The sequence below is a fragment of the Chamaea fasciata genome, unplaced genomic scaffold (assembly GCF_029207755.1).
Source record: "Chamaea fasciata isolate MVZ Bird 193981 ecotype frontalis unplaced genomic scaffold, bChaFas1.0.hap1 SCAF_6, whole genome shotgun sequence".
In the NCBI taxonomy this organism is placed as follows: domain Eukaryota; kingdom Metazoa; phylum Chordata; class Aves; order Passeriformes; family Sylviidae; genus Chamaea; species Chamaea fasciata.
In genome coordinates this window covers 60,000,471-60,013,900 of record NW_027094091.1, presented here as the reverse complement: position 1 = coordinate 60,013,900, position 13,430 = coordinate 60,000,471, and the positions used below count along the sequence as shown (strand labels likewise).

The 13,430-nt window shown below is 39.9% G+C and overlaps 1 protein-coding gene across 5 annotated transcripts in view; it reads right to left on the bottom strand.

The window, feature by feature from the left end:
* Positions 1–7,493: 7,493 nt before the first annotated feature.
* Positions 7,494–13,430, bottom strand: part of SLC10A7 (solute carrier family 10 member 7) — a 138,982-nt gene continuing 133,045 nt past the window's right edge. The window contains exons 12-14 of one of the 5 annotated variants that reach the window (XM_066186519.1): positions 13,047–13,093; positions 10,658–10,755; positions 7,494–10,188 (exon numbers count right to left, since the gene is read on the bottom strand). In XM_066186519.1, the coding sequence (XP_066042616.1) occupies positions 10,079–10,188; positions 10,658–10,755; positions 13,047–13,093 (255 nt within the window). In that variant the 3' untranslated portion in view covers positions 7,494–10,078. Of the gene's footprint in view, positions 10,189–10,657; positions 10,756–13,046; positions 13,094–13,430 lie in introns of those variants that run through there. The other 4 variants (XM_066186520.1, XM_066186521.1, XM_066186522.1 and 1 more) reach the window with 4 other exon arrangements.

The following is a 13,430-nucleotide window of genomic DNA, read 5'->3' as shown; positions in this document are numbered from 1 at the left end:
TGTCAAAGTCCATTTGGTCATGTATGTGTATCTAAAATGGAGAATACCTGGGTCCCTGCTCTCCAGGACGACTTCTCAGCTGCAGTCAGCACTCTCTGTGAAGGACAATAAAGTGCTAAGTGCTGCCTACAAAGAACAAGGCATAGAGAAAACACTGATGAAAGCACATGGTATTAAGAAGCATTGAGATATATCTGATAAAATCTAGCTTTATTTTCCACGCCAGCCCATATATTCTGGAAGCCTCCTGAAATGCTTAACCAACTAAACAGAAAAGAAAATATGTAATCAAAATGGCACCTAAATATTAACCTGCTGACTGATACAGATGTACACAATTAATCTGTGTACTATATTATAATATGTGCATTATATATTACATTATTTTAGTTGCATAGAGCTTTCCATGTCTTTCTCTGTTTTCAGACAGAGCAAGGAAAAGACACACACAAAGAAGAAAAAAATGAGAAACTTGAAAAAGAGTCAAAATCTGTATTTGCAAACCAAATTAAATTTTTGGACACCTCAGTCTTCAGGCACTTTTTTTCCAATCTTATTAAAAGTGCCCAGTTTTCAGAGAGTACTTATCCTCCCAGAGTGATGGTTACCTGATGTGTCAGTGCCAGCTGAGCATCTGCCATCATTTCTTATTTTGGGAAATGTAGGCCCCATGTGTTTACACTTCCTCAATCTCTTTCAAGGACTTGGCAAAAGGTTTGCACGTGCATTGGTTTTACTTTTCTGAGTTGTTTTCCCATTCTTATGATCACCCTTTTTCTCAGTGAGAGGTTGAATTTCTGGTGTAGTAATATCCATCCACATAAAAATGAGGGCTCAATACATTTTAAAAGGGAGGGTCATTTAATCATTGATGAAGGTACAATATTCTGAGTAAGTCTTAAAACCACCAGGGGTCACACATGGGTTTCTTCCTTCCCCTTTTTCTCTTCCAGCCTTTAAAAAAATTTTAATTTGTTTGTTTTTTTGCCAGTACAGCTGGATTTTTGATTAAAAAGGGAGCTAAACTTAAGGTATGGAAGATGCTGAAAAATAATTGCATTCAATGTTTGAACAGACCTAGAGATTCTAAACACTAATATTTAGAATCATCTAGTGATTCTAAATATTTTCCTGTGAAAATTAATGGTGTGCCCAGAATATGAAAGGATGCTGGTTTACGTGATTTGGTAGATTTATAAGGTATCATTTTAATGACAAACAGGAGAAATTAAAAGTATGTGAGTGTTTTTGGTTGTTGTTTTTTTAGGGGATTTTTTGGTTGGTTGGTTTTGGGGGTTTGTTTGTTTGTTTGTTTTCTTTTAAGATGGATACAGCAGTCAACAGATTTGGAGAACTCTCATACAGTGTTAACTGAGTAATGTCAGCTAGAACCACAACTTCTGCTGCCATAAGGGTCATTTCATTGTTCCTGTCTTCTAATTTCAGACTGTAGCAGCATCCTCTGTGTGTGGGTACAAATACTGGTATCTAGGACAGATGTTAAGTACATATTAGTATTTGTTAATTCATATAGTTTTGAGGTATTATGTTTTGCCATCATATGTTTTGGGACACATTTCAACTCTAAATCAATTCCCAAACAACAATCAAAAAAGTAACCAAGGGTACTTAAAAACTAACTGGAAGTGGGTGATCAGACTCTTCCATTAATTAGAAAAAAAATCAAAGAGATGATGGAATGCGTGCTGCAGAAGCACCAGTGACTGCACCAAATAAGCTCAAATCAACAAAGAGCTAATTAAGTAAATACAATAATTACCTACAATGTATTCTTGAAAGATAAGAAGAGCACAAAGTATCTACAAATTCCAGAACAGAGGGACATGAAACAGTGGAGGATGCTGGAATATTTGAGGACCTGGTCAGAGCCCTGGGCCATGACCGACATATAGACAGACACACGGAGACAAAGGGTGTCCAAGTTGAAGAGGTTCAACTCCACTGTCAGCTCTGGCTCCTCAGGAGACTTGGGGTGCTCCATAATACTGGGGAGGGATAAATAACTGAGCCATTCATAAACACAAACCAGTTACCTCCAGTCTCCAGGTGTAGTCAAGCTCCCTAGAAACTAAGACTCCATGCCTGCCAGCCCCCTCTCATTTTCCAAACTGCAAAAAGTCAAACAATAATAAGGCCCAGGACAACTGTCAGTCCAAATTTTTCACTTCAAGTCGAAGGACTGATTTGACTTTTGATTTTTAAAGGACAACTATCATGGCTTTGAAGCAATAATCTGCAGAAGAGATGAATAGCACACTTAGGATCTGCATGATTTATTTGGCAAAGCCTATTAGTTCTTTCTGGAGAAAATTAATAATAATTCTCATCGGTTTGTCAGTGGGAATTTAATGTAGGCTAAAAAGTCACTGAGAGTTTTCTTCAGATGGAAGTCTGTTCAAAACAGAACAAAAAAGATGAGTTTGAGAAAAATGCCTAATAAAGTCTTCTTTAAATGAAAACTACTCAAGACTTGACTGTTAATCAAAAGAACATTACTTATCTTACTCAGCATCGCTGTACCAGAATCTGGCAGCAAGTTTTAAAAAGGAACCCTTTTCTCTTTCTTTACAGACATAATTCATAACAGCTGAGTTATTGGCCATGAGAACTCTTTCTACCAATGTATTATGCTTCTGGGATTGTTCAGAGCAAATATTTTGTCACTAGGAGAATAAGCTCCTACATTGAGGCTTCTGGAAAAAAAAAAATTAAACCACATTCAAAGTAGCAGCTATTCAAAGAATATCACTGTGCCATCTTAACAGACTAAATTTTATTTTCACTAGTATTAAAACATCCTGAAATTTCTCACTAAATTTATTTTTTAAACTTAGGAAGCTGCTGCCTGCCATACAAGCAAGCATATTTATACATATACCAAAATTCAAGGTTCACATTCAATTCAAATATAAAAATTCGAATGGGATGAGTTAGCAGAGGGAGTTTGCTTTGAAAGTGGAGAGTTAGATAAGGAAAATACATTCGTAAAAATACGGGAAATATCAAATTATAGAACACAGAAGATAATAGTTTAATATACATCATGACACACATGGAGGAGTTTTTCTACATGTACTATGCACCTTACTTTAAAACAACACAAAAAATCCCTACCAAAAAAATCTTCTGAAAACTGATACCAGCAAGATTTGAATTTTGTTGGGTTTTTTTTGAAAATGCCCTGATAGATACTTAAAATGAGATGGTTTGGAGCATTTATATGTGATAGTGTAGGTATATACAGCTCTTTATGCCTTTTATAACCAAAGAGGTTCCACGTTAGCGTTCTGTGTCACAAATAGGCGTTACCTGATCACAAACACAAGTCGGGCAGCGCTTCTGTTCTGTTCCCTGACTCACACAAAAATCTCACATATCACAATTCCCTCTGTGTTTTTACACCTGGAGAGGCCAGAGGGAGGAAGTTTGTGACCACAGGATGGCACGGTACTGTGGGATTTGGCTCTGGCTCCGGGAGAGATCCACGCGCAATGCTCACAGCCAGCTGGGCTGGAGAGATACAGGCTTCTCACATTAACACTCCGTGAGCTGCAGCAAAGAGAGTTACCTGGCTCAAAGAGATTAACTGGCTCAAATTGTGTCATACTCTTATTTTTAGCATGCTATTATGTCTCTGGGATATATTTTATTTATCAGGAAATCGGACCTAAACAGATGTTGTGGCTGTTTTCTAAAAAAGGGCTTTATGCAACTCACTGTGAGATACCTGAAAGACTGTATGTTTTGGGGAAGGGGCAGAGTGAATGTGTGAGGCAAATATAGTAGTCCTGAGCTGCTTTGGGGAATTACAGTTAATTTTTCAGACAAACAGAGACCTAAAATAGCTCAAAAAAGGGTTTTTTTGTAATTTTTATAAAGAAAAATAGAGGTTCTCCCAATATTTCTCTAATTTGGAAGCAATATTATGAAACAGAAAAAGTGAGAGTTTGTTGGAGAACTTGGAAAAATTTGTCAACAGCAGTATGGGATTGCCCAAAGGACTGACAGTGACTCTAATGGATCCAGCAGTGAGCTTCAGGTCTGCATCATGTGGGTGTTCCCCTCCAGGGGAGCTGTGAGTAAGGACTCACAAAGAACACAAGAACTGTAATTTACATGGGTTAAGTTGTTCGGCGTCAGCACAAAAAGCTGACTTCTGCTTCCTCAAGCATCATCTTGGAAGGCTGCCCTGGTTTCTTGGCTACAGGACAGGGTCTCTAAGAGAGCTTGGAGAACAGATGAGAGCATCATCTTAGCGATGACACCAGGTTCAGTTAGGGACAGCTAACTGGGAGAAGCTAGAATAAGGAGCAAAAAATTAAAAAAGGGAAAAAGATACTTTATCACTTCATCAAGCACTGTTGACAAGAAGTGGCAAAAGTACACAGGGAAGGCACTGGGAAATAAAACAGTTTTGTGACATCTTGGGTGTGGGCGGTGCAGCAGACAAAGGATAGAAACAGGGAAAGACTCCAGTCACAATGCAAAGGAACAGAGGGAGCACAGAACTGTAAAAGCGTTTGTCAATAAGATTTCATGCCCAATTATTGTCACAGGACTCTCAAATTTTATTTCCTGCATTTGTCCTGGCAGAAGGCCAGTTCTCACATGACCTCCATAATGTTTTAATCCTATCAATGAAATTGTCTTTCCTTCAAGGAAGCCCATTTTCTTCCCTTTCAAGACAGCTGATTTCTCTTAGAAGTTGGAACTGTTTCATAAGAAAACTGACCACGAATAGTAAGTTTTCTCTTACACAGATGAACCAGCACCAGCATGCCAACATCTACAAGTCTTTGATTCTCTGACTGTTATACTACATGTAGCCCACCCACACAGGATGCCACGCAGAAGCTTTTTTCCTTTTTCTTACCTGGGTATCAAATGGTTGTGCCAGGTGAAGTTTGGAACACAGGCAAAGAGCAGAAGAGATGCACCAGCGCAGGATCCTTAGGAGATGCGTGGCCTCTTCCATGGGCTGCAGCTGCTGGCTATGGGCTGTCCCTTGGAGCACAGATCACAATCAGCTCCTAATCTCACACCTGCTTCTGGCTGGGGCTAGCAACACAGTCAAAGTTCATCTGAACTTACCTGGCAGCCTAAGAATTCACAGGTTATTTCGTGACTTAACCAATCCAGGTGTTCCTATCAGCTCAGCAGGGCTCTTTTCTGCATAATAATTCCAAATAATTCCTTTGATTTACCTGCCCTCCCTGCCCCTGACTATGGTCAGAAGGGTAGGTGGCAGGGAGCAAAGCCTGATTCAGCAGCAGCTATTGCTCATTTTCTTGTCACTCTATAGGTCAGTGGCTGGCAGAAATCTCTGTGCAAATGCATCTAAAAATATTTTGAAAACTTGGCCTCCACTGATGAGAAAATTAAATGGTGACTCATGCTCCCATCAGCTCCAGACTCCATTACTGCAATCTGATGGACTGAGAAGCTGATGTCCCACCGAGACTGCAATTTGCTTGGGGAGCAGCTGAGAGGCCTCATCGGCATTCCTTGTTTCCAACACATCTCTCTTGTCCTTTTAATCACTAACAAATTTAATTTCACTTCTCACTGAAGATCTCACTCTCCACCTTTCTGGCAAGAGGAGCAATCCAGAGGCTGCTTTCATGACCTCTGCTGCAGCTTTAGATGCCAGCACAAAGCAGACTTGCCTGGAGCAATGCCTCCAACCTGCATTTCCCAGCATTGCTTTCTCTAGTCCTGCACAGCTTGTCCATGCAGCTCCAGAGGATTCCCTACCATCCTGCAAGGTGCTCTCTGTTAAATGAGAATTTTACAGGAACAGGACACATCGACTTGGAGGAATTTAAGTCAGAGTGCCTCCTCGTAGAAGCTGCAGTCTAATGATCATGAGCAATAATGTGGTTGAAGCAAGAAAATGGCAAAGAGGAGAGTACATCCCTCTCCTGGCATTGTTCTGACAGGATGCTGGAAGTTTTGGTCTGGGAGACTGGGCATACCCCACAGAAATGGGAACGAAAGACAATCAGTTTGTAAGATGCTGGAAAGGGCAGGCCATCAAATCTAAAGTAAAATACTCTTCATTTACTCTCATCATGTGCTACATTATCCTCGAGCTTTGTTAGAACGATGGCAGGGCTCTTCAAACAGCTTCCCTGGGGAGACTGCTCTGCAGCTTAACAACCTTGCACTGGAGATGTGCAAGTGTAACCAAGGGCAGAATTTAGTCTCTTGTCTATTTAACGTGTTTGCAAGGGACTGCCTTGTGTTCCTAGCACTTTATAATAATAGTAATATAAATGCATTTGGATTATAACCAAATGGAGAAACTATGATTTAGCCCTTTACTGCGTTGTAATTCCCAAACGCATCAACATCTATTTAAGTGCAAAACAGTCTACAGTTTACAAATACAAAGCTGCGATTGTCTGCTGTAAAGGTTCTGTATGAGATTATGATTCAATACAAAACACAATTCAGTGTCTGAAATTTCATTTTTAATGGCAGAATAACATCAAAAAAAGTAGCTCTTTCTCCATATGCAGTCTTGCAAAAAAAAAAAATGTATCCCAGGGACTTGGCCCTTTCTAGTCATTTCTACATATATAACTGCTCATCTCTTATGCACGTATGCACTCGCACATAAATCAATGTGCTTGCAGACAGACCATATTTCATCTTGCCTTCTAACCTCCCGCTGTCAAGATATTTCCACAGAAAAATGTACACAAATAAAACTAACAGCTCCTTTTTCCCTGACTGCCAGAGTAATGTAGGGGACTACTTCTGTAAAACCAAGCTCCTTCTGCTCTGTGAACAAGCACAACTGTGCAGCTTCTGCTGAGAACTGCCTTTCTACCACACAACCTGTTCACATTAACTAAAGGATCAACGAGAAAAAACACAACCACATCTTTGATTTTAACTACATTACAAATTGTTTACCTTGGTAAGTTACTGGATTCAACAAAACCTCTTCAATTTAATGCACAAAAAGGGAAATAAAATGTTTGAGTAACTCAACACAAAGTGCTAACATAGCCCATGACCTCTGAAGTGCTGTTTTATTGTTTGGGTGGGTTTTTTTCCACCGTTATCATTAGCTGGGATTATAGAGATGCAGAAATAGGAAGTGTTGATGACCAAGAAAATCTTCATGTTGTAACATGGGCAAAGTTCTCATTTGCCATCAGTTTTGTCTGATTATGTGTAATATCAGTTACATTTAAAGACAAGGAGTTGAAATATTCCCAACTGTTCTGTCTTTACTGAAAACCTGGTTAGGTTCAATGCATTAATTTTCAATTGATAACAACTAGCAGTATTCTGAGGACTTCCTTTCCCCACGTTCATAAAGTATTTCCAGACAGTTAATGGATTTTTTTTAAAAAACCCACCAAAAACCAAAAAACCCACCAAAAACCAAAAAACCAAACAAACAGTTTAAAAGCTCACCCACAAAAGAATAAAACAGATAACAGAGGTAAAAACGTGACTTAGAGGATAAATAATTTTATCTTGTTTTCCTTTTAACAAAATTGAATTCAAAACGATTCTGTTTATTAAAGACATATAACAAGTCATAAAACAAACATCTTAACAGTCTTAACAGAATTGATGTGCACAATTCAGTTTCATTAAGTATGGATTTAAAATATGCATTTCAGTTTAGCTTGATATTCCCTTTAGACCAACACCTCCAACACTCATACACAATATTTAAGCTGCCCCAAAGCAATCAACAAGGACTTTGTAAAGACTCTAACAAAACTACATTGTAAAACAGTTTGAAATATTCTTGAATGTAGAAAAAAAGCTCCCCAGAACAAAGGATGCGTTCAATGGAATCTAAGCAAGTTGTTGGAAGTACCGAAAGGCAGAGATTCAGTACACAGAGGTAGCTCAGTAAGGGTACTCGCAGTGTTCTGACTATTTAGCATTGACACAACCACAGTCAGCTACTGTCTGCTTGAACTCTTCCTATGTATTTTAAAAAAGGGAACACTGCCTCTGGGCCTGTTGTCTCACCATTCAAAACCAACAGAAAGTCACTGATTTCAGTGGGATTAGGTTTAAGTCTTTATGTTCTCTGGAAATTCAGGTTTATGGAAGCAGAACAAAAAGAAACTGTCCTGAGTTTGGAAGCAGTCCCCTGCTGCAAGTGGGGTTTTTAAACCAAGAGGAACTTTTTCCCATATGGAACCAGTTACCTCTTAGAATGCTTAAGGAAGTGGAACGTTGAATTTGGCCCAGGAACTCCAGTTCCTTGAAGGCCTGTTGGTGGATCAGCCTGTGCTATCTAGGGATGCACTGATGAAACTGTGAGCTCACTGCCCACTGCCCAGTGGGAAGAGAGCAGAGCCCTGGGGACATGGGCAATGGACAGTGTCCTCAGCCCTCTCAGCTACTCAGCAGGGAGAGCTTGATCCCCCTCCAGGGAAGGAAGGAATTCAGCATGTGCCACCTCCCATACCTTTGTCACATGGTCCTTTTACTGGTGTGCCAGTTCTGAACAGGGTGATGCTGTCAGCTCCCCATAGTTTCTCATACAGATGGCGACAGGGAGTGGCCATCAGGTAAAGCACCAAGGATTGGTACCAGATTACTTTTTTCCTGTTGATCACAGGACTGGAAGTAACAGACTAGGTAAACCAAGCACAATTTTTTTTTTTTTAAATAAGGCAAAAGGATATGAATTTCACATGCCTATTGTCACACAGAAGATCTTCAGCTTATGTAAAGGGTTACAGCCTTATCAGAGCTCCAAAAATCTCCATTTGCTAAAGATTTGCTCTGAGGTGTTTGTGCTCAGCCACACCGTTAGCTGCAGCGTTAACCATGACACACACGGAAGCTCTGCCTTTATATCAATCCCACATTGACCTATTTCTTTCCTTACTTAATATTTTAATGCACATTTGCCAGCACAATTTTTGCAGATGGGCACACCTCCCAGTCTGGACTAGAGCACGTTCCTGAAATCTTCATCTCCCAGGCAAGATGTAGTGCTGGCTGCATATTTAAATATATGCCTGTATTCCTTTCTCTTCAACACCTAGAAATAGTATTTTGTATTCTTTTTTTTAATAAGTTTATCAGAAAGAGTAATACTATTTTTTCAAAAGTTGTGATTGATTGTCAAATGAATTAGGATAGGGTTTCTGTTACTATAAGGATCATTTTAATTAGCTAAAAAAAAAAAATATTCTCAACTTTCTTGTCCTCATAAGTTACTATTCATTACCAAGGCAGCAATAGAGAAAATATAGCTCGGCTTACTACAATAAAGGCTCTGTTTCAGCATCCTAAATTCTCTGTGCAGGTTTCTGTGCATTGCACAGGGGGAAGGAAAAGAAAAAAAAAAGAAAACCAAAAATTTGTGATCTTCAGGGGTATATTATAAAACCGTCTCCTAGCTGCAAACACAAATACTTCACTCATAACCCAAGCACCAGACCATTTCTTTGAAGAAGCTTATGAGGCATTTAAGATATACAATGGCACAATATCATACAATGGAATTGAAAGAATTTTCTTGAGAAACCATTAACTTTGAAGGAATGTCTAGACAACTGTGTCAACAAATGCAAATAATTCATGCTTTTCAGCTTCTATCCATTGGATGGCCCCATGCTGAGTATACACAAACTCAGAAGAAAAAGGCATGTCACAGTCATATGACTAGGGAGTGTAACAGAGTCACACAGAAATTCAAGTCAATCTCAGAAAAAAAACCTTCAGAAAGCTCTTCCCCAGGGTAAGCCAGCAGTGGGATAGGCTTCTGGTCATTTTGGCTAGTTTAAAACAGAGACTTGCAGCTGGTGCACCCTGGCTTCAAAGCAGGGGCAATGGAAGAACCAGCTGTCAGTCATGACCATTCACTTGGTTAGAAAAATAAACTAAAGGACTCCAAAATACTGTACAACCTCTTGCAGAATCCAACAAAGTGGCTTCTGAAAACAACACTTTTGCCAAAAATGCATCTGTAAGGCACTTAACAGGTATCTTTTAATATATATATATAGATATAGATAAAAAAATAAAATATGCACTGAAGCAACATTCACAAAACCCAGCTGTGTCAATTGTCCGTGTGTACAGTATAGTACATATATACATTCACTGTGACACAGGCCATCTCCACAATTATACCTTCACGGGTGCTTTGGGCTGCCTGGTTAATTTCAGTGCCTGTGAACAGGAAACAAGACAGTCACTTTTTTATACCCTTAAAAGACAAGCAACAGCACAAGGTAAGATTCTCATTTATAAGGGGCAACAAAACACTGCGTGTACTTCTGAGAGGCTGAGAGAGGAGTCAGCGTGCAGCTGACAGGCTGTGGGTTCTGAGATGATGTTTTGGTCTCTTACAGCCCATCACAACCTCCACTTACACAGACAGCCCTAACAGAAGAACCGCAAGGACTGTGGCTGCAGTGCCAGTGAAGGAAGCAGAGATGGGTCTCAGATGCCTTTTAGAAAGCAACTATTTGAACCCCACTCAAACCACTCGTGACACAGATAGAAGAGCTTCAGCCCCACTTAAGGAAAGACAGTGAAGAAAATTTGTGCCCCCTGCTTCCTTCCACACGGCTCAAAGCCTGCTCAGAGGATAACCACTGCTGTAGCGGTGGATGGCATGCACCTCTGATGTTTATACCTTCCTTTCTGAGAAAAGGTAAGAATAAGCCGAAGTCCATCAGTCCAGAGGTGACCTTATGCCAAGGGACACCTGACATCTTTGTAGCTCTATCGCTGCTGAGGAAGAAAGAAACCCCTTTCATTTTTGACAGCAGAGTCCAGCTCCATGCTCCTCACAGGGCTGGCCAATTCTGGTGGCTGAGCTGTTTATTCAGTGTGGGTGACAGAAGTACAACTCAGTGCTCATGCTTCCAGTTTGGCAGGAAGCAGCCTCTCTAACTAAGGAGAGAATCGTGATACGCCTTAAGAAGGTGTTGGCTTTTCAGCTGCTCCTGTGCAGCAGTGTGGTCACTGGGAAGGGTGCTGGCTGTTGGCGTGCTCAGCAGCAAAAAAAGCTCCATGCCTTCTTAGGTGGGACAAATTGGCCCAGGTGAGAGAAAATTAGAGAAATTAGCAAATTCCTGAAATTTGGAACCTTTGTTTTTCGGAAGTTTTTTGGGTGAAGAGCCCTGACAGGCTGGCATTTGTCTGACTTCTCGTTTCCAGCAGGTTGGCTACACAAGCAATTTTCAGTCTGAGAGATGCCTGATGGGGCTTCCTATTGTAGATATTAACCTTTAATATTGTACACTTAAAGCTTGTAAGCACTGCTTGAAAATCACTCCAGCACAAATGTAAACCCTTAAAAAAACCCCAAACCTTTAAAAATAAATGGGCTATATTCTCTCAGAAACACCAGCATTTAACTATTGTTAAATCCAGCCCTTTGAGATTAGTCTTTTGGATATTATTCAGCAAGAGACTTTGGAGAGAGAGACATCATTCCACACTTTGTTTGGGGAAACAATTTTTTAACTTTGTAGTTTGGCAGATTCTGCTGCCATATTTACAAAGTAGAAATACCTTAGTGTAGATGAACCTCTAAATATTTAAATTCAATTTCATACAACCGGATCACATGTACTATCATAATTAAGTAAGAATGTCACTGCAGTTGAGTACTGTGACTGGATAACTGCCTCCCCCTGCAAGAGAGATGCCAAAATGAAGCCAAGGTGTTTGTAGAAAATAAACATCAAGGGTGATGATGACATGTTTATTTTCAAAGCAGGAGACCATTATCCAGTCACAACATTCACTTCTATTATACTTATTGCAACTGTACCAGACCCAACCTCATTGATTTTTTTCAAAGAGTAATTAAAATAACATTTGTGAATAATACAGAAGACCAACTGAAGAAACCGCTGCAACAGAACAACAATCCCCCAAAGTGGTTCTACAGTGGCATTACAGTCTGCTTAGCACAGGAGGTTTATTTGATGCTTAATGAATAAGAAACTAGTGCTGGTGAACTGTAAATCTCTCCAGTACTGATTGACTGTTCTGATGCTCTGTTTAAAGGCTGTTTTAACTTGCAGCAGCTGACAGCAGCCCCTGAAGGCCATTACTGCCCTGAGAATCAGGGAGGTCTGGATGAGCTCCAGCCCCACTCCTGAGATGCTGAAGACAAGTCAGCATTGCAGGGATTGTTCTGTCACAAGCAGCACTAACTTTAGGCTGTCTTTCTACAGGAACAGCATGCAATTTTCTTTATACCACCTGTAAAGTCTCTTGATAATTTCTGATAAAAAGAAAACCCATGATTTTCATACTGATGGATAATTGCCACTGGATTCTCAGACTTTCATTTTCAGATACTCAGATCAGTATATGTTAACAACGCCTGATTTCTGAACACAGTTTCTGAAAACAGAGATTTCCTGCTTTTTACAGTTCAGGCAACACATGAAAATCACTGATTTGGGGAATTTTAGCATTCAGGATAGCATGGTTACTTCAGTGGTGTGAAGCTGTAAAATGACAGCCACTGAGTTTTGCTGAAAATTGAAAATGTGAGCGTTAGCAATAAAATTTCTCCACTGCTAAAGGAGAATGCAGGGCGCTGATGGGGCTGGGCTTCCCACAGTAGGTCTCAACCATCACTGAAAATGGCTGCCAAAGGTTGCTTCAGTTGCTGCAGCTTCTTGATTTTTATTATCTCAGAACATTAAAAGACAGCATTAAAGTCGATTTCATGGACTAGCTTTTTGCAGGGTGGTTATTCTGAGAACCTGGCTAAAACTACCGCTATTATTTCACATAGATCACAGAATGGCTGTCAGATGTCAATACCTTCAATTTGTACTGAAATAAGCATAATTTGAATCAGTGATGTTGATTTCAAACCCTCTAGTTTATAGTCTGTAATCTTACAAGTTGTCCCATACTTCAATTTCGGCATGAAATGGGATGCCACAGACTGCTGTAGACTTCTTGGTATTGTAAAGGGTGACCCAAGTGGAGGGGAAGGGGAAAAAAAGGTCTCATCCTGCTTCAGTCCAGTTCAGAAACTGTCTTTATTTTACCTCATTTCCCCAGCTCCCGTGCCAGCAAACACATCTTTGTCGCTTCTCTACAAAGGAGATCCAAAGCTGTGATTATTAGTCAGCTAATGGATGGAGACATTCTTATGGGACATATTCTGAATTCATAATTTGATTGAATTTGAAATTTGAATTAACTGTAGAGGTCTAACTTCATGCTTTGAACTTTTCCAGAAATTTTTTCAATCCCCTTTTCAAGTGGGATAAAGTTCTGCACTTTTAATTTGATTCTGCTGTGATTATCACTGTTATACAGGAAGCAAGGAAATAAAAAAATCCCTACCATAGAAGGAACCCCAGGAGTTTAGGACATGTGTTTAGGTACTTTTCCCCTCACAATACACTTGCCATTATAAATCAAATCCA